This window comes from Plectropomus leopardus, chromosome 16 (assembly GCF_008729295.1).
Source record: "Plectropomus leopardus isolate mb chromosome 16, YSFRI_Pleo_2.0, whole genome shotgun sequence".
Lineage (NCBI taxonomy): Eukaryota > Metazoa > Chordata > Actinopteri > Perciformes > Serranidae > Plectropomus > Plectropomus leopardus.
The window spans coordinates 25,054,937-25,075,216 of record NC_056478.1 but is presented as its reverse complement, the minus strand read 5'-3'; the positions used below and the strand labels follow the sequence as shown (position 1 = coordinate 25,075,216).

The following is a 20,280-nucleotide window of genomic DNA, read 5'->3' as shown; positions in this document are numbered from 1 at the left end:
ACCTGAAGGCAGCATCAAAACATAAATAATAGTGACGTCACCGCGTGTTGCGTTCATTTCCTTGTTTGTAAACTTCCTGGGGAGGCAGCTGCCGTTGCTAGCTTTGTAGCTAGCTGTTTGGCGATTCAAATAATGGATTAAATCACCAATTAAAACCCTCTCAAAAAATGACAACAGTATTTAGCAATTCAAGTCACTAGTAGTTATATGTCAGCGCGCCTGTTAGGCTTTAAATCGGTTGTGTTTACAAGTTAGTGACAGCGAGCGGCTAACGGCGTTAGCTGGCTAACGTTAGCTACAACTTCGTAATTTCGAGCAGAAATCATGATGGCGTCTAGTTACAATGCCAAAGATGAAGATGGACATATCACAGTGTCCGGGCCTGGTGGAGGGTCTCTGCGGAGCAAAAAGCCCGAGAACACTGCGTTCAAACAGCAGAGACTGCCTGCTTGGCAGCCCATCCTCACCGCGGGCACCGTGCTACCTGCCTTCTTCATCATCGGACTCATCTTCATCCCCATCGGGATCGGCCTGTATGTAACGTCCAACAACATCAAGGAGTTTGAGGTAACGTCACGTTATATGGCACACCTACATGAACGATTTAACACTGGTTATTTGACACAATAAAATGGTCATTTTCCCTGTGGAGCTGGCTCGATACTCGGACCACTCATGCCAAAGTCAATGCAGAAAATGTGTAATTTATCCTGACTCCGCGAAGCAGCAAATTTACACGTGCTCTATAACGTAATTAGATTTTTTTAAATTAAAATGTATGTACCGCCGGTTTATTCGGCAGAGGTGTGTGTCAGAAAATCAGCTCTCGTATTAACAATAAAATCAACACCTCACTGTGCGTTTTGTGATGAGAGGGAATCAGGAAACTCGACATTTGTATGTCTTATAGTATTTTGTTTAATGTAATATCCCCCTGGCTTTTTGTTATTGTTTTGTTTGTTTGCATGAAATTGTACAGGATTTTTTGATACACTCTGTTGTGTAAATAAAGAATGGAAAAAGTATCTTCTGTTATAGTGTATCTTGTATCTTTGGTAAAAAGCGTTATATTCTTTGACTTTTCAAATAAAGAAAAAAACGATCAACAACCTATCTAGTAATATTGTTTGTCAGTTAACCATTTTCCCCCCAAATGCGTTGCAAATGCATAAATCATGTTAAGCTTTCATAAACGTTGAAATACATATTTTATGACTATGTATCTGATGTCAGAGGAAACATTAAAATGGATGACTTTTAAATGGAATTTGGCATTTTACAGGAAATAACATTTCATGGGGATTTAAGAATATCCAGCACTGTTAACAACAACACAACAGACGTAACATTATTGTCAATTTATATTGCAACAATACTTACTGTGTTCTTATTGATGATCTGCCCTTACATCACAAGCACATAATAATGTAATTTATCATTGTGTCAGACAGTTAGTCACCTGTGACCTTTATTTTGATTGACTGATAGATTACATGAAAAACCACCTTAATATGTGCTTAACTTGTTTTTTCTTGATTGTGTGTTTCCCTGTTGTCGTCTGCTTTATATTGTCTTTTCGCTCTAGTTGAAAGCACACTGTAGCTACTGTTTTGAAAAGTGCCGTAGAGATACAGTTTTCTTGTTTGTTTACAGGTTGATTACACAGGAGTTGACATGTCCAGTCCCTGCTTCAACTGCTCCCAGAACTTCAGCTGGAACAGCACCAGGCCTTGCACCTGCTCAATCCCTTTCTACCTGGATCAGCCGTACGAGGTGAGAAAAAAAGTTGTTAAATATGTCATACCATACTGACTATCAATATTTACACAGCCACTTTTGAACTTTTGTCTTTAACACTTTTATATTAATCAACAGAGCAACGTGTACATGTACTACGGCCTCTCCAACTTCTACCAAAATCACCGTCGCTACGTCAAGTCGAGAGATGACAGCCAGCTGAATGGAGACCTTGGATCCCTCATGGTATGACTTACTTCAGCTCTCGTAGATCACATGACGGAGGTCACAGAGGGCCGTTGAAACAGCATTATTATGCTGTTAAAGCTGCACCTGGCAACTGCACAAAATACAAGATTATAAATTTAGAAGCCAAAAATCCTGAGACAATTTGTTAGTTAAGCTGCATTGCTCACAGAGCATTGTTTCAGACCAAGCCTGCTGGTATTCTTTATTCAAAGGCCCCAAATTGGCAACTTTATACTGTTGGTGAGACTAAGTATGACAGGAAACATTCGCTCAGTGCTGTTAGGAAGCACTCACCCTTTAATGCAGTGAGAGTGAATTTGATGCATTATTAAATTATCAAATGCATTTACTGCTTTCACTTGTGCTACACTGGCAGTCTTTATCCGTGCATCAGACCACATCTTTGTTCCATAAATGTCTCATTTGTCTGAAGTTTTCAACAAGCAGCCAGAATTTTTCAGGACTAAACACAAACCAAAGAGAAACTGTAAGTAAAAAATACTGTAATTTGTTTGGGTATCCACATGGGTTAATTTTCCTCTTTACTCTATTGGAAAGTTACCATGTTCTGTCATAAGCACTCTGAGCAGTGTAAAATCTGACTTTTTTTTTCGGGGCGCCCAGTAGCTCACCTGGTAGAGGAGGCATCCCATGTTCAAAGGCTGCCTCAGCAGCTGCTGGGGGGGAGCGGCCCTTTGCCGCCTTAAAACCCCCCCCCCCTTTCACTCTTGAACTGTTCTATCGCGTAAAAGGCAAGAAAGCCCCAAAAACTGTCCTTAAAAAAAGATTTATTTTTGTACTACAGTACCAGACAAAAGTTTAGACACACTCTTTTATTAAGTAAATGGGAAAGTGTGTCCAAACGTTTGACTGAGACTATGTCTTTTGGCACTTTGTTGCCCACCTGTCACGGTGAGTAACTCAACACTCTGTGGTCTTTATGCGTCAGTTCAACATTGCTTATTTGGGACAAATTTACTGTAGCTCAATTACTTTTTTTGCTGTAATTTAGGCTGATAAGTTTGACCTGTCTTTATACATTTTTGTACAGAAACATGTCATTTGCAGTTTTAAATGCAGCCAGCATGTGGTGCCATTCATCCTCAGTCTTCCTCTCACCCTCATCATTCACAGAAACCCAGTAAGGAGTGTGAGCCATACGCTTATCATGAAAACAAGCCAATAGCACCGTGTGGGGCCATCGCCAACAGCATGTTTAATGGTGAGCCAGTTTCCTGCTCTGTTGACCAGACACAAAGCATCAGTATAATTTAAAGTATTTAATTAACAGACCATCTTTCCTTTGATGGCAGACACGTTGGAGCTGTTTTACAACGACCCCAACGGCACAAAGATTCCGATTCCTCTGAATACGACGGGCATCGCCTGGTGGACCGACAAGCATGTGAAGTTCGGGAACCCTGGAGCCAACGCGAACCTCACAGCTGTTTTTCAAGGTATCACCAGAAGCTTTTTTTCTTTACTGGAATTAGGGGTTACCAGTCTTTCAGCTAGAGTTGCATTTCAGCCAGTCAGTGTCATCCCTTACCAATATTTTGGAGATGAAGGAGTGATTTTCTTCCAACAGCTTCAAGATGCCTCTTAAGGATTAGGGAGGTAGGGTTAGGGAAATTCCCATAAAATTTGTGGAAATATTTCAAGGTATGTTAAGTTTGAGGATTTTTTGGGGGGAAGAAGAATGTTCAATATAAAAATTGTACCTCTGTAACAGTGAACTTTTTTTTTTTTTTTTTTTTTAATTGTTTCGTTGTTTTGTTTAGAAGAGTTTACATTTATGTCAGCTTATGACATGGCAAATACCACCTGAGCAAAAAACCCTAATATTTCAGTTACTTTCCTGATATTTTCCATGAAGTGCTGTTAATTCATGAAGATAATTTCCACTTTGAATATCTTCAGAATTTTGTGAGCCTAATCCCATCAATACCTAAACATAAAGCTTGTAATTTCAATTTTCTTTCCTCTTGGAGAGCGTATTGAAAAACAGTGATTGAAATAAAATCTATTTTAGGTTGGATGTGGCCAAAATAAGAAAACAAAGATGCATTTCGATGTTGTTCCACATGATTACCGACATAATGTTCTGACACACAACAATGCGAGATGCACCACAGATTGGCGATATTTTGATACACAAACAAACATTCTGGAGTCAATCTCTTATCAGTTAGATCATGGAAACTTCATCACTGCTTTTTCCTCTTTTTTAATTTCAGGAACAACCAAGCCAGTGAACTGGCGCAGGCCCGTATACGAGTTGGACACGAATCCAGATAACAACGGCTTTATCAACGAAGACTTTATCGTGTGGATGAGAACCGCCGCCCTGCCGACCTTCCGCAAACTCTACCGCATCATCAACAAGAAAAGCAACATGGTTCCGACTCTGCCCCGAGGAAACTACACTCTGGAGGTCGTCTACAGTATCCTTTATGTGAAACTCACAACACGAAACTGCGCACACTGCAGCAAACTGTTCCGGGGTAGGCTGACTCAGTGGTGGAGAATCCTGCAGAGTTTCTATTACAACATTGGCAACCTTTACAACCGCCTACACTGCAAAGCAACCCAAAAAAGGAGGATCGACTTATCAAAAATGGAGTCTGACAGGAAACCACCAAAATGTGTCAATATCAGTGAAGTGTTTAAGAGATGGAGAGAAAATGTTGCTACTAGTTTAGCTTTCTTCTAACTGGAGCTTAAAGCTCACAGCTGCAGCAAATTCAAGTTCATGTTTACGTAGGTAGCTAGAACCTTGAATCACCAGCCCCTAAACTCTGGGGCGGCCCGGGCAAAGACGCCCATCTAGACCCCATTTCATAGCGTTGACGGTTAAGCTTCAAGGTCGTGAAAAACCAAACTGAGATCAGAGAATTAGCGGCAATGAAAGCCCCCAGCTATGTGGCCTGACATCGCCATGTCTCTGCCGGAAAGTTGGTAGCAAACTTTGGGAGCAAAAGCAGAAGCTTATTAAATCCAACACAGACTAACTATGCACTAAAACACGGACATTTCTCTGTATTCAGTTTGCATTTTAACACGATCTTCTTTTTTGTGTTATTAGCAGCCCAACAGTGTACTGTTATGGAAGTTGAGTCATCTGACTGTTTTCTACACTGCACTGACACGATAACCTCCATCTGTCAAGTGAAGTAATCAGAAATGATAAGATTAAGATGAATGCGTTGCAAAAACTCTAGAAAAACATTCAAAGGAGTGATGAGCAGGTTGGTGTCAACAAACTGTTTCCAGGTCAGAGTTGTGTGTTTGTGGTTCCCTGAGGTCAGTTTACTGTTCACCGTTGTGTTTGCTGTTCCCGCCTTTAACCAGTTCAACCCAGATTACCCTGTCCGCAGCTTCGAGGGCAGGAAGCGGATGATCCTGAGCACCATCTCCTGGATGGGGGGCAAGAACCCGTTCCTGGGCATCGCTTACATCACCGTGGGCTCGGTCTGCTTCTTCCTGGGTGTCGTCCTGCTCATCATCCACCACAAATGTGGCAACCGCAACAACAGCGCCGACATTTCTAACTGAAGCAGCGGCTGCCCTCCAGCTCACCTCTGCCGCAGTGCACAGTGATCATCTGTCAGGGTTTGGGTTTTAGAGTTAAACAGGTTTTGACTGTGGTTGATTATTTGCCAAAGTAAATGGAAAGTAGCCAAAAAATGTGCAGTTTCTGACAGATTTTCCTTCCTGGTAACCTGAGCAACCATGTGTAAGACGGATGTATCACATGATCGACTGCCTTTTGAACAAAAAATGCACTTAGTGTTCCTGATCAGGTCTGAAAAAGTAAGTATATTTAGTAGAGTAAGTTTGATAATTAGACAAAAACTGTGGTAAAATACTGCAGCACTTTGCTGGGAACCAGAAGCCATGTCCTCTGTATTGTTTTTGTAAATCTGGTGGTTTTAACAGCCCAATGAGGAGTCTACATTCAACAGTTACAAAGAAAATTACATATTTAAGGGATAGTAAGGGGTAGTATCGCTTCAGCCATCTGTGCTCCTGTCAAAGCCACCAGACTCCATTGAGAAAAACAGTCATTTTACCTCACTGAACTCAGGAGTTGCTGGTCAAATGCCGCCTCGATCGGTTAGTTAGTTCGTCTTGCTGTGTGACTTAAGCGAATCCAAACTGAGCCGTTTAAATGCCGGAGTCATACAATAACACAAATAAACTGACTGATTAAGGCCGCGGTACATCAGCAGCTCCTGTGTTCAGCGATGTTTAATTCTATTTTTTTCTCAGTGGAGTCTGGCATTGAAGACAGCGATGAAACAGCTTCAAATTAATGTTGGAAATCAATGTCTGACATCATGGTGAAGCAGTAAACATGCTCTACATATAGGGTACACTTACACTGAAGTTAATTTAATTTCATTTGATTTTATTTTTTTTATGGGTGTGACTTTTTTAAGGTAGCTAAAACAAGTTCAACTGCATGTAATATCTATAAATATGTACCCCATACAACCCCAATTCAAAAAATAGAAACTATCCCTTTAATGCATTAATATATGTACATTGAAAGGGTATTTGGCCACTACACTGTAAAAGATGGAGGTAAAAATGGGAACATTTGCTGTTTTTTTTTTTGTCTTGTACAATATAACATTTAATACATTTGGATTTAGATTGTTGTTCAGACCATACAAACAATTTTGAGACAACACCTTTGGCTCTGGGAAATTGTGAAGGACAATTTGACTATTTTCTGACATTATGGACCGAACTATTAATCAAGAGAATACGCTTCAGATTAATCTATAATTAAACTCTTCACTTGCTATTTTTGGGTCCACAAAAAAGGAATGGCTTCACTTTAATAGAAAATATAATGGAGTTGTAATTGATATTTAAATAATTCTAGCTACAGCACTTTCGGGGAGGAATGTTGTTCAGTTTAGGGGACAGTCTTATTGCTCCGTTACATCAAATCAAAGCCTGACCAGAATCCTCAAATCTTAATTTAAAAAAAGAAAATCTGCCCGGGAAAGAGTCTGGAAAGTTTGGCTAACTCTCCACACTCCTCGTAGGACCTCTAAGCTCTGAACTGTTGCAGTTAAGGTGAGCTGGAGTGTTGCTCTGAGTCCTGAGTTGCATGCTGGGTAGCTGCGATGTAAATGTGATTATGGAGCTGCTCGAGCGGCTCGTCTTTGTGCCTCGTCTCGTATGTTACATAAGCCCACCTTCAAGCCAAAATCATGCTTTTGCTGAGTCGTAAAAAACGCACCAAGCAAGTTCCACCTCAAAGGGAACGCAAAGTGTTTAAAGTGTGGGAGCTGTACAGTTAACCTTTTTTTGTATTTATTTTAGAGTTTAAGAAATGTTTGCATTGTAAAGAAAAGCCAGTATTTGCACGCCAGACCTCAGGGGTTTTGAGTCTAAACTGGGTTTAAAGGTGGCTGTCATAGTTTGAGGGGCTGTAAGTTGTGAGTGTGAAACTCGATTCCGTACAAATATACACTGACACGGTGTTGTGGCTTCATTCATTGTCGTTTACAAGCAACAATAGTAGATTATCAACATAGCATGAACAGTAACGCAGTATGATTCAGTACACGTGATTAAATGTTAATGTGATTGTCACTCAACACTTACACTGCTGACAGTAATGCACACAAGTAGTTTTAAACCTTAATCCTTCCATTTTCAGCTCGTTAGCAGCTGAGATAATCCATTAATAAAATACATGCTGCATGTTGAATTGTGCCGAGTAAAAATGTCTTTTTTTTTATTACATTTTGTCAAGATAAATTGTTATTTGCAATCATGACAAGTGCTAGATTCACATTTCTTTTGATACTTCATTTGTGTGGTATTGTTGCTTTAAATGAATAAATGTGTCTTTTACGTTGAAACAGTATCTCTGACTGACTTGTGTGATTGTTCCCTGCTTTGCTTCATCAGCCTGATGTTTAGGATATTATTATATTTTTCCTCAAAATAACTTTATAGATCCTCAGGGGGGAATTCACACAACACAGCAGCACAAAAAAAGGCTCAAATTTGAAGAATAGCTACTGTAAACTGAAATAACTTATAAGAAAAAATAAAGTGAAAAAAAATTCAAAAGATGCGTACAAATGACCTAATACATTTCAGAAACCGCGTATAATTTCTTATGAATTTAGGTGGGGGAAGTTATATGTGTGATGGAGTATTAGTGCTACACTGAAGAAGAAAGAATATATTTTAAAGATAAAGTCAGAAAAAAATAAAATCACAATATTATGAGAATGAAGTCATACTATTTTAAGAAAAAAAATCATAATATTAAAAAAATAAAGTCATGCTATTTTTTAAAAGTTTTAATATTATGTGATTAATTTCATAAATGTATGGGAATAAATGTCAGCTGGTTTATCAACTCTAATCTGCAACTTTTAATCGTGTGAATTTATTTATTTATTTTTTATTGGAAAATGGTATGATTCTATTCTCATTAAATTATGATTTTATTCTCATAATATATATTTTTCTCAAAATCTAAGTTTTTTTTAAATTAATTTTTCCAAAATGACCTTAATTCTTCTTGGCACTATGAATTCATAACAGGTATAACTTTAATATTATACTGTAGCTGGCAATGGTGAAGCTCACTCTAATTACTTATATACTGTATGGTAAGTAGATCTATAATTATATATATCATAATGTATTAGTTGGTTTTAGTAAGTTTTGAAAATCTAAATCTAAAAAGTAACTAAAGGTTTAAAAATAATTATAGTGAAGTAAAAAGTACATTGTTAGCCTTCGAGGTGTGCTGGATTAAGACCATAAAGTAGCAAAAGACGAATCCTTAAGTGCCTTAAAACTGCAGTTAACTACAGTACCTGAGTAAATTACTTATTTTAAACCACCGGTATTATCCGAGAAAATTACATTTAAATCCACGTATCCTGGAGAAAATGAGGGTGTAGTTTGTTTAAAAGACTTTGGGGGGCAGCAGAGCGCGCGGGAGGAGTACAGGCTGCCGTTAATATCAGCAAAGAAGAGTAAGAAGCTGAAAGCGGAAGTGGAGTATTCTGGTGTCCTTGTGAGTGACAGAGGCGAAAGTAAAGATGAACAGACACATATTTGTGAGTATAATTTCTCCTTAAAGTTTGTGTTTGCTTTGTAGAAATAGTCTTGAACTAATTGTACAGATATACAATCTGGATATGAGTGACCAAAGGCAGGGCGCGGTTAGATAAAGCTACAAACTGTTAGCTAGGGGTCAAAGTCGGATAGCGTTGGCGTTAAGATGCAGCCGGAAGAGTTAGCATTAGCTTAGCCTCAGTGTCAGCTGTACGAGCATTTTCTCGCCTTTAGCAGCTATATTTTATATAAATATGTCCAAACACTGAACTTGTCATTAGCGTGTTCGGTGTGTTTAGTCCACGTCCTCCTGTGTGTGCTGACTTTGCGGGTTTTTGTGGTTTTCAGGCGCTCCAGCAGGTGGCGCGGCGGACCATCTCCAGCTCTGTCCGGCGGCAGCTGGACAACAAAGTCCCGCAGAAACAAAAGCTGTTTCAGGTAAAGCGACAGAAAACTGCTTAAATACACATTAACAGCGTTATTAGACGCTCTTTACCAGGTAACGTCTCCCTGACTTGATCTAAGAGCAGTGGTGGAGTGTAAGTTACAGGAGTTTAAATTAGCTAAACAGTAAACAGCAGCAGCAGTGAAATGCTAAACACACACCAGTGCAGCACTAAAATAATCCAAAACAACATATGTAACAGTTAAACGCTGAGAGGGAACATTTTACTGCGCTTATTCTGTACTTACTTTTAATAGTTTAAGTAAATTCTGCTGATAATGATTGTATACTTTTACTTGAGTAAGGTTTTTAATGCATTACTTCTACTTGAAGCGGGGTATTTTCACCGTGTAGTATTGGCAGGTTTACTCAAGTAAAGGATCTGAATACTTCTTCCACCACTGCCAAAGATTGGAGAGACAATTTGATATTAAATATGTGGTCCTAAGGCCTAGTAGTGCAAGATAATTCACAAACTGCCAAATTTCCTGGATTCTTTATGTTGAATGAAAAACAATGCATTTTGTAGTTACACCATTTGTAATCACAACTGATACAGTGCTAGTTATAAGTTTAGTGCAGAGCTTATATTGTTCCTAAAAGAGCAATTTGATCTGCAGTTGGTGGTACAAAACAATATAAAAATACAATAAACAGGCGCATAGAGCAACATAGCAGCACACAGCCGAACTGAAAGCAATCCCAATCAACCGTTAAAGCATCAATGAAGGTCATCTGAAAGTGTCAAGAAAAGCAGTGAGCTCGGTCAACCATTGAAAAAAGTAATTAAAATGTAGAAATGTCAATAAAAAGAAGTGGTCACAGTCATTACTAATCACTAAAAGTCTTTAAGTGCCACAAAAACAGCGTGATATGTGTGATCCTCCATCACCTGTGTTGTTAGTATGCAAAACAGCTGTGTCATTATCAGTGACTGAGGCATTTGCATCTCTATGAACTTTCTAGCCCTATTTACAGCCCAAGCCCTGGGCACTAATTCAGTGTTAGGGGTAATTTCTTGAGTTTTATTGTGATGATATGAAGTTGTGTCAAAATAAAATACTCTTGGTAAGGTGAGCCAAATGAGCAAGTGAAGTATTTTACACTCATTTACTGTTTGGTCTCATGTTTTTGATAATTGTATATGTGACCTTGCATACATTTTCCATATTATGATATGCTATATCAGGCTTGGGTTATACCCTTCTTAATGTAATGATAATGGTTTTTGCCATATAATCCATGTTGCTCTGTGGTTCACTCACATGAACGTGTTTGCTGTGTTCTCCAGCAGCAGGACTTCGACTTTTAACTTTATTGTCCCCTAAGGGAAATTTGTTTTTGCAGCCAGGTAAAACAAAACAGAATAAAACAATCACACTGAGTCAGCCGTAAGCAACAGTGACATACATAAATGCATATATTAAAAAACACTGAAACTAAAACTGTTCCTAAAAACCAACATCAGATGTCCACAGTGAAAAATGAAGCTTCATAATGGATCATTTCCAAGATCCAGGTGTGTAATGGCTTTAGTGATGAAGGACTTTTTCATCCTGCTCTTCAAGGGTGCTTTTGTGATCTCACAGTTTTCTACTGTCTGCCCTGAATGAGATAGTATGTTTGTCCAGGATGTAAACAATGTTTAAATTTCAAAATTTCCACTGACTGTAACTGCTGATGGCAGGCCTGCCACAGGCTAGTAAAAGATGTTAATGCACATTCACATAATAAGACGGGAAAGACAAACATTTCAGTGTCATTCTGGTCTGACTGTAGGGAACACTGTGTGACAAATTCACAAAGTCATAAAAAGTGCTGCAGCCACTAATAAGGGTTGAGCAGCACCATCGACTTTCTGCCTGCAAAACTGCAAACACGAAAATATGATCCAAACAGGATAAAAAACAGACTTTTCCACACAGTTTGAGATCCACCAAATAAATATTAGCCCACATTTTTTAGGATCAGACTTCAAAAACTCGCACTGCTGCCACAGAATGGTAAAGCCTCATGAATGTAAGAGTTATGAGAAATGTTGCTGCTTTTAGCCCCCGGAAATCCAACTCAAGGACTTCAAAGTTGTCTTGAAAGCTCTTCAAAAACACAGTGAATTAAAAAATAAGCAAAAACTTATTAAATGCTTGCTATTACGTAGCATACTTCCTCTTTCTTTGGTAGTAAAGTACTTTATGCACGTTTCAAACCTTAAAAACACGAGTCAGACTGCAAGAATAATGACCCGACAACAGTTTCGTGTATGTCTGATCATTGATGACTCCATTGTGCCCCAGTTCTCCAAACAGGAAGTGGTTTGAAGCTGCTGGGAGAAAGTATAATGACAGTATGAATTACAGACTGAATGGTGCATATTTTTATTTCTTTAGCAGAGTTTCTTCTCATGAAGCCCTGAAACCTCAGTTACTGTTAGCTCCAAAGATAAGTAGCAGCAATCTAACTGAGTGGAGTACTAATTCTGCATGTTATACTGTATGATTGACCTGCAGTGAATTAGTGCCTAAATGCAGTATTTATTCAGCTCATCAGTATTAGTTTTCACTTAAATATCATAGAAACTGGTGTTTAGGCAGACTTCAAGGTTTCAGATGCTGCTTTAACAGCTCAGGCAGCCAAATGTCATCACTGCGTGTGTTAAAATAAATAACATAAAGATGATCAAACCAGCTTCCAAAGTGTCTTGCAGACTAAACAAACTAGTTTTATGGCTGGTTTGTTCTCCGATGCTTGTGGTGACCACTGCTTTTTATGAGCTTTGATTGAAGCCAGCTTGCATGATGAACTGTTGCAAGCTAGAAACTGCACAGACTTTTCATTTCATTTTGAATTTTTAACATTAACACTGCTGCTGTTAAAAGTCATAAGTAGGATAAACACACAGTTGTTACTCAGACTTGTACTTATCACAGCAGGTCTTATATAGGTTAACTAGTATCACAAATAAATGCATTTTTATTTAATTTTATTGCCAAAATAACATTTCAATTCCGGATTTTTGCTTTAAAATATATTAATATGACCCCCAAACCACTTTTTTCAGTTAAAAAAAACATGGGTATTTAGTAGTGTTGTTGATTGATTCAGGTCCAACTGTTTTTTTTCTTTTAATTATTTAAATGTATGTGTTATATTGTGTATTTGTGTTATAAATATGCATAGTGACCGCCCTCTGAGGGTTGAAACCAGGAGCTTGCTTTGATCAGCCGAGCCCCCTGTCGCCGCCTCATCACTGCCCCTTCACCAGCTGACTCCTCTGTGTGTGCACTGGGGGCAGGTAGCTGCTGTGGATCGGACGTGGGGGGTTTAGTTACTTTTTAAAGCAGTGTTGCACTTGTTAAGCAATGTTTTACAGATGTTGTGTCATTAAATCTTTGTTCTACTACAGTTAGAATAAATAGCCAATCTTTCAAAGCCATACTTAAATTTGTTAGCAGATTGGTGAGAAACAAATCCACATTTAAAAACTGGAGAGGTGACCACTTGAGCCGCTTATTCAAACTCTTAAATGATACATTCACAAAAAAAGCATACATGCTGAAGAGAGACCATAAGTCTTTGTAAGTATTTTAAAATCTGACGTCCGCTTTGCTCTAAGGTGACGCTCACTTTCCCCACAGACCTCTGATATTTCTAACGAGTGGCATCATTTTATATAATAAACAACGTGGTTCAAACATCCTGTGCTGATGTCACCTGAACTGTTGCTCTTTTATGTATTGTGGGGAATTTTCAGTCTGTTCACACACACTGTTTAGAGCTAAAGGGTATCTTTGTTAAAACATTTATAAATTAGGTCGAATTCACCCTGTTTTGCAGACAAATTATTCAAAATGACTCCTGAAGGCTTATTTTTATTGAAAGGCATTCCTATAATTTCTCTTACATTATTTAAGGTCTATTTTCATCCTTAGTGTCTCTTAGTGTACAGTGTATTCACTGAGTTAGACCATAATGACTCCCAACATTAAGCCTTGAACTGCTCTGTTTGATTTTAAATGCAGCTATATTTTGTTGTGCTTCATTTTTGTTTTTTTTTAATTCTCCTGTGTGTGTTTGATGGTGATTTTATGTGTGACACACTTTGTAACGCTGGTTTTAATAAGTGCTATACACATTAACTTTGTTATTATTATTATTATTACACCTTAGTGTTTATTAAATGGCATGTCTCTGCTAAGTTTTATGTCACATTTTTCATCTGCAGGAGGATAACGGGATGCCGATTCATTTGAAAGGAGGCAGCGGCGACGCTCTGCTGTACAGAACAACAATGGCCCTCACCATCCTGGGTGAGAGACATTTCTTCTCTGCTTAAATATTTCGGCAGCATCTTTTTCTGCAGAATTTTTAACACATAATTCCTCTAAAAGTTGAGCTCATTAGCTGGAAACCTCAACACCGCAGGTAAAAGAAAAGTTTAAAAGAGGGTGACTTTGCGTTTTTGTGTCTCCACGCCGGTGACAGCAGCAGCCGGAGGCATTACGTTTGTGGCTTGTCCCTCTGTCTGTCCTTTCCATTCTCATGAACTTGTTATCTCAAGAACGCCTTGATGGAATTTCCTCAAATTTGGCAAATGCTCACATACTTGGACTGAAGCATGAACTGATAAGATTTTGGTGGTCAGATGTCACTGTGACCTCACAAAACAGGGTTTTGGCCATAACTCAGGAATTTATACACTAATTATTACAAAATTTCACACAAATGTTTATTAGGATAAAATGATAAAGTAATGACATTTTCTATCCAAAAGGTCATAGGTCATTTTAACATCCTGAAACTAAACTTTAGCACTGTTCAGGCGGTGTTACTAAAAATTGCACTGGAAAAACTGCACTTAACAGCTCATGGCCTGTGTTTAGATAAGCACTGCAGGGAAGTGTGTTTTAGTGTGCAGGTGAGAGTTTGATGCAGGTTTTCTGACATGGGTTGCTGTAATATTATGCATTTTCCACATAAACTAGTTTGTGTGCAGTTCTGTTTAAATACTAATAGATGGACCTCATCAGCAAATTAAAGTCATAGTCAGTTTAAAGGGAGTTGGCCTCTTTGTGTTTGATAATGTGACATAATTTGATGTAGTCACGTGGGCAGGGTTTAGTTGTTTTAGGGATTTAAATTAAGTCCTTTAACTTTTGAGTGGATACAACATGTTACAGAGCAGAGTTTTGGAGATTTAGAGGCGGGAGAATGAAGAAATTGGAGCATAATCACACTTTATTAGAAATGTAGAGTTTTACAGTTACATAAGAGTCTTAGAAAAATGTTATTGCATGATAACATAGAAATTAAAATACATCAAAAGAAATTGTTATACCTTTACACCTTTCTCTTCTTTTCTTCTTTCTCATAATTCCACTTGGGATTGTTCCCAAAATAAAACACAATGGGTCTGATGGTATGTCAGTATTCAAAATGGCCAGTATTTTTGTATGAATCCCTCTCTAGTATGACTTCAACTTTGGACAGTCCAAAAAAAATGTGTTTGAGCTCTCCGACGTGTTTACAATCCCTCCAGCACAAAGTTGTGTCTGAACATATTTTGATCCAATGAGAGGAGTTCTGAAATACCTCATTTTTACCCCAATCACTTCTGAGTGTGTAAATGTATGTGTATTAGTTCCTAGTGAGCGATTTGAATAATTTTTTGGTGATTTTTTTTTGCATATTTTTTCGGTAATAACAAGATAAGTGAACATAAACACAAGGGCATTGAATGAGAAGTTTGAAAATATTGTTTCAGTGTCTTTAAAAGTTTAAAACAGGTTACTGGGTGATGTTACTTTGATATTTGAAAATATGCCCTCAAAAACTGGAACAGAATTGGTGTATATGTGCTGCAGTTTAAATTCAGTTCTAGCTCATGTTAAAATATTATTTACTTATCTGTCTGTTTCCACATTGACAAGATTATGGCGGTGAAATCAATTGACCAAAGTTCACAATTGGAATTGCTCACAATTAAAGGGTCCTGATCATATTTTCAGTATTTTTTTTGCAGTGCGTGTCAGTAATGAAATAAATAATCTGGAGAAAAAAAAAGTCCTATACAATATACTTTTAAACCTAAAGTAAGAATGTCTATTCTAATCATTAAGATGGTCAGAAAAAGTCGATCATTTTGAGGTTGATTTTAAGGTTTTGGAAAGTTAGCAACTATATTAGGTCTGTCTGTTGGTATGAACATTTTCATTAAAAATCTCCACAATGGGGTAAAGTGTGCTCAGCACAGTTTGTCCATAAACTTTCTGCTCCATGTGACCAAAAAGCCCCAAAAGGTATTTGATTTATGCACTGGGCCCAAAATAATATAAAAACTTTCAATGAAAATATATTTCGGGACTTGGTTTGCTGTGTAAACTTATGGGGGAAAAAAGGAAAAGAAAATGCTCTCAGTTGCTTATCTGAAACTAATAAACATGTAGATAAACTGTTCTAAAGATGTGGTAAGTAATAAATAAAAACACCTTTTTAAACTACTTGTTGACAATCAAATCCCACTAACTGGACTGGTTTTCCTTGCAGGAGCCGGATATGTTGTGTATGAACTGGTGGTGGCAGCGTTCCCTCAGAAGAAAGACTAACTCCATCTCTACAGCTGTTTACTTTCATTTTACAAATCGGCCAGCCGCTCTATATTGTACAAAAATATGATAATACTCCGTCTGTGCCGGGCTGTGTATTTTCTGTCATGATGGGATATTGTTTCATGTTCATGGGATCAATATTTATTTCTTGCACTCTCTGTGGTAACCTGAGGATCAATAAAAAAATGCCTCTCATGACCAAAACACAGTGGGTCTTTTTCTTATCACTTTGTCTCTTTACATAGCGGGATATAAATATTGTTTGTAGTGTATATATACTACACGTTAATGTGGAAAAGAGTCAAACCACAGAATGTATTTCTGTGGTCTGAACACCAAAAAACTTTGATTTTCACAATTTTAAAGCAAAAAACTGGACTGTATTTGAAAAAAAATGTAGCTGTTATGCTCATTCATCCAGAACATGACTTTATTGGGTCTTTTTCTTTAGTATAAAATGTTTTCAATGAAAACTGTAAAGCAAATAGATTAAAGACAGAAATATGAACATAATGAGCATCAAACAGCAATGTTGTTGCGTTCGTCCCTTAAAGTTATAAGGGATTTTGTATTATAGAGATGCCACTACAATTACAAAACAACCATACAAAACATACTCAACCACACAATACAATCTGTACGTCACAAATAAACATGCGCCACGTACACCTTTAGAAACAGGTGGACTTGTGTCCCAAAATCAGTTTTCAGTTTTGTTACACAGTACCCACTTAATGCCAAACCACGAGTGCAATTTAAAATAAAATAAATGCTTTATAATTTTTGTAACAAAGCGGAAAACTGCACTTTTCCAAAAATCAACCCTGCAACCCTCCCTGTATTGTGTTTCAGTTTCTGTCACTAGAGGGCAATGTTTACGAAGAAATAAGCCAAGACTCTGGCACTCCAAGAAACAAATGTCCATAATTAGTGTTCAGGGATCAGTGCTTTTGAACAAATAAACCTGCCCATATGTTCATCATCATCCTGTTCTGAACTTTGCTGCTTCTGCCAAAAAACCATACAGAATATAAATGCTTCATTTGGCTAATACCTCATGTTAATCTATAGTTTGTGTCTTGGGTGGATTCTCTCCTGTTGTCTGTTTTAATTTAACTTGGAGTGAAGAAGGAGACAGCCCCGGGCCTGTTCTGCTATCAGTCCACACCCACCACACATCATTTAACACTTGAGAGTCACCAGATGAGCTGCAGCTCTTCAATCTACTCACACATAAAAAAAACAAAACAACTCTTAAAAGCATTTCAGGAATCTGCTGCATAAGCTAACACGCTGAATACCAGTATGAGACTGTCCTCAGTACCTGCCAACTAACAAACTTATTTAACGTGAGGATTTATGTAACGTTTGATTGATGCCCAACACAGACTTCACAGGGCCTCTCGGCCACAAGGGGGCGCCTTTGTCACAGTTTAAATGTTAAAACTTTATGGCTTTGAGCCAAACAGTGGTGTTATAAGTTAAAACATTCTGAACATTTGGGGGAATGCTTTCACAAAATTGATCACGAACAGTGGATTTCTTTGGTGCTGCTTATGAATTTGTCACGTTGGAGTTCAGCGACTACATTTAGCACTCAAGACCACATTTGCAGATTAGGGGGCACTAAATTTTGTATTATGACTAACAGACTTCCAGAAAGCTGCACTGAATTTTGGCATTTTCTAAAAATAAATAGCTAATTTTTTAGGCACTTTTCCAAATATTGTGATACAGCTACAGCTAGTTTTAAGATTATACCAATTACTAATGTGGAGTCAGTAATAACCTACTTTACACAGATTCTAGATTTTGTCGAAATAAACTCACCCAAATTTGGCATATTGCTATGTTTAAAAATGTTTACATTATGAGGGTGCTACAAGACCTTCCAGGTTTTTGAGGTTTTATTTAACAATTTTGGGGGAACTATAACAATTTTCCAATGATGACATTTTGGGTGGACAATTTTTGGTATTTGATGCATTTTAGCAAATCTTAGATGATGACAACTAACATATTTTTCTACTGTCTACTGGAACCAGTTTCCCACACAGGCGTTCTTGCTGTGCGGCGACAATGCTAACCACCGGCTACCCTTTTGTCAAAATGCTGCAAAAACTGCAGGTTATGTTAATTGGTTACTTTAAATTGTCTGATGGTGTGAATGGTTGTCTATTTTTACGTGTCAGCCATGTGATTCACAGGTGATCTTTCCACGGTGTACCCCGTCTCTCACCCATCGTCAGCTGGGATCAGCACCCGCCCTCCCCGATGCCCTCTAAATGCTAAGTGAGTATCGCTAACAGAATGCGCCAAATCTTGGAATTTCTGTGACTGCGGTACCATGTTTGGGACTTTGGAGGCGGTATTACCAGTTTTAGGATTAACACAACAAATTTTTGGGGCAGTGTCAGAAAATGTTGAATTGTGAGTACAAACAGAATTTGGGGATACTAGACTGAATTTGGTGATTATAATGCATTTTAACAAACTTTGGTTATAAAAACTGACAATTTTTAGGTTCTCTGCCAAAATTTGGGGTTTGGAGGAACTACTATGTTTTTGTATTGTAACCGATGCATTTCCGTGCGACTTTCACACATTTGGGGATTTGGGGCCACTAAAAATAAGTGGGTTTCCTATTTGTTAGTACTGGAAGCCCCACATCAAATTTGGGGGAACTAAGTTGGACTATGACCTTGGACAAATTTGGGAAATGGTGTAATAATGGATTTGGGGTACTATGGCAGAATATCCTTTACTTTTTGTGTGTTCACTGTCTTGACAGCATTATTTTCTTTGAGAAACGTACTATAAATCGTAGATTGTGCAGCTGTTTATCAAATCCTCCTGAGGACCCCAGAAACTTCTGTTCCGCCCCTGAAAACCGGAATGATTCATTAAAAAAAAGGAAAGACTCACTTGGACTTTAGTTTACCAGACTGTGTAATATTTTCCCATTGATTCATGAAATGAAAAAGGGGGTAAAAGCCTCCGTCAGTTTCCCTCCGCTGATCCCCCCTCTTCCCGAAAAGCATATCTGCACTGCTGTCTCCTTGTGGCCGAGACGCACAGAAGCCCTCCATCACCGGAAAGGAATGTAGAAAACTATGTAAAAGTTTCCGAGTGTGTGTGTTCGCCCTTGCGTGTGTGTCTCCAAGAACTTTTCGAGGTTACACATCATTTTTTGGCCCGGCTGCATGTCGTAAGAGCTCGCGGCGGGGCAGGCAGAGCTGGGAGCAGCCCCCCTGTTAAGTAGCAGATTGTGTGGAGAGTCTTCCCACTTGGAAAGAGGCTCGCCGACGCGTCTGGGAACCAAAAAACCCGCTGAGCTCTCTGACTTCAACACCGGACCACCTCACTCTCCCCTTTCTCAGGTTGGGGTCTACAACTGAGACTTAAACCTTTTTTTTAATTAGAATTTTTAATTTCTTGAACCACACCAAAGAAATTCGACAGCCCCCTTTATAGGTCAGTCCTGCATGATTTTTTATTTTTTTTCAGGTGAATTATTTTAGTTCCAGGTGATTTTATGTCATGTAGATAAAATACTTTCCTGCAGTTTTAAATACCGTGTTACTTCCAGATTTTATTATCTCTAATATTTCGGTTACCATTCATTTTCAATCAGGATATTTCAAGAGACGCATGGACTATTTCTTAGTAATGCGGTGCGTAATTGCGCACGGCGCCAGGATTTGGCGCTCGGCTATTCTGAACGGTGGCAAGACATTCTCTCCATTTGAGTGGGTAGATCTACTCAGCAGAGATATCAGATACTAAATTAGACGCTTGGTACTGTAATTGCACCACAATTTAAGATGCACTAAGACGGGAAAGGCGAAATCCAACACACAGAGAAAGAGGAGACAGGTTTGCTTTTTTGCGCTTTACATGTTTTCCATGATATTAAATCGGCATTATTTGTTATTTAAAACTATTAAATTGTTTATTCATTCAAACGTATAAAGTCTGTAATCTAATATTTTGGTTGTCTGGGGAGCAGTTTTCAGGAGCGCGAGGGTCGTGGAAATATAAGTTTGTTAAATATTCTTGCCATGACAGCTGCAATTTTTAGAGGATTTTACGCAACCATTTGATACTTGACGTTGATTTAATTGCTATAGAAATTACATG

General features: G+C 38.2%; 3 protein-coding genes across 5 annotated transcripts in view; all 3 read left to right on the top strand.

Moving 5' to 3' along the window:
* Positions 1-53: 53 nt before the first annotated feature.
* LOC121955505 (cell cycle control protein 50A-like) lies at positions 54-7,876 on the top strand. Its single transcript, XM_042503499.1, has 7 exons — positions 54-567; positions 1,654-1,773; positions 1,876-1,983; positions 3,121-3,208; positions 3,300-3,443; positions 4,224-4,430; positions 5,348-7,876. Exons 1-7 carry the CDS (start codon positions 325-327, stop codon positions 5,539-5,541), a joined length of 1,104 nt encoding a protein of 367 aa, XP_042359433.1. The 5' UTR covers positions 54-324; the 3' UTR covers positions 5,542-7,876.
* A 1,107-nt stretch (positions 7,877-8,983) lies between these two features.
* LOC121955635 (cytochrome c oxidase subunit 7A2, mitochondrial) lies at positions 8,984-16,344 on the top strand. Its single transcript, XM_042503673.1, has 4 exons — positions 8,984-9,092; positions 9,439-9,528; positions 13,758-13,842; positions 16,079-16,344. Exons 1-4 carry the CDS (start codon positions 9,075-9,077, stop codon positions 16,135-16,137), a joined length of 252 nt encoding a protein of 83 aa, XP_042359607.1. The 5' UTR covers positions 8,984-9,074; the 3' UTR covers positions 16,138-16,344.
* Positions 16,345-19,354: 3,010 nt separating this feature from the next.
* The window catches only part of col12a1b (collagen, type XII, alpha 1b), a 145,334-nt gene continuing 144,408 nt past the window's right edge, over positions 19,355-20,280 (top strand). For 2 of the 3 annotated variants that reach the window (XM_042503436.1, XM_042503434.1), the window contains exon 1: positions 19,356-19,614. The gene's annotated coding sequence lies outside the window, so the exon portion shown is untranslated. Of the gene's footprint in view, positions 19,615-20,280 lie in introns of all 3 variants that reach the window. The other variant, XM_042503437.1, reaches the window with a different exon arrangement.

Coding starts and splice junctions, on each gene's coding strand:
- LOC121955505 (XM_042503499.1), top strand. CDS start 325: ATGATGGCGTCTAGTTACAATGCCAAAGATGAAGATGGACATATCACA. Junction 568..1,653: donor ACAACATCAAGGAGTTTGAG/GTAACGTCACGT, acceptor GTTTGTTTACAG/GTTGATTACACAGGAGTTGA. Junction 1,984..3,120: donor GAGACCTTGGATCCCTCATG/GTATGACTTACT, acceptor CATCATTCACAG/AAACCCAGTAAGGAGTGTGA.
- LOC121955635 (XM_042503673.1), top strand. Junction 9,529..13,757: donor AGAAACAAAAGCTGTTTCAG/GTAAAGCGACAG, acceptor TTTCATCTGCAG/GAGGATAACGGGATGCCGAT. Junction 13,843..16,078: donor AATGGCCCTCACCATCCTGG/GTGAGAGACATT, acceptor TTTTCCTTGCAG/GAGCCGGATATGTTGTGTAT.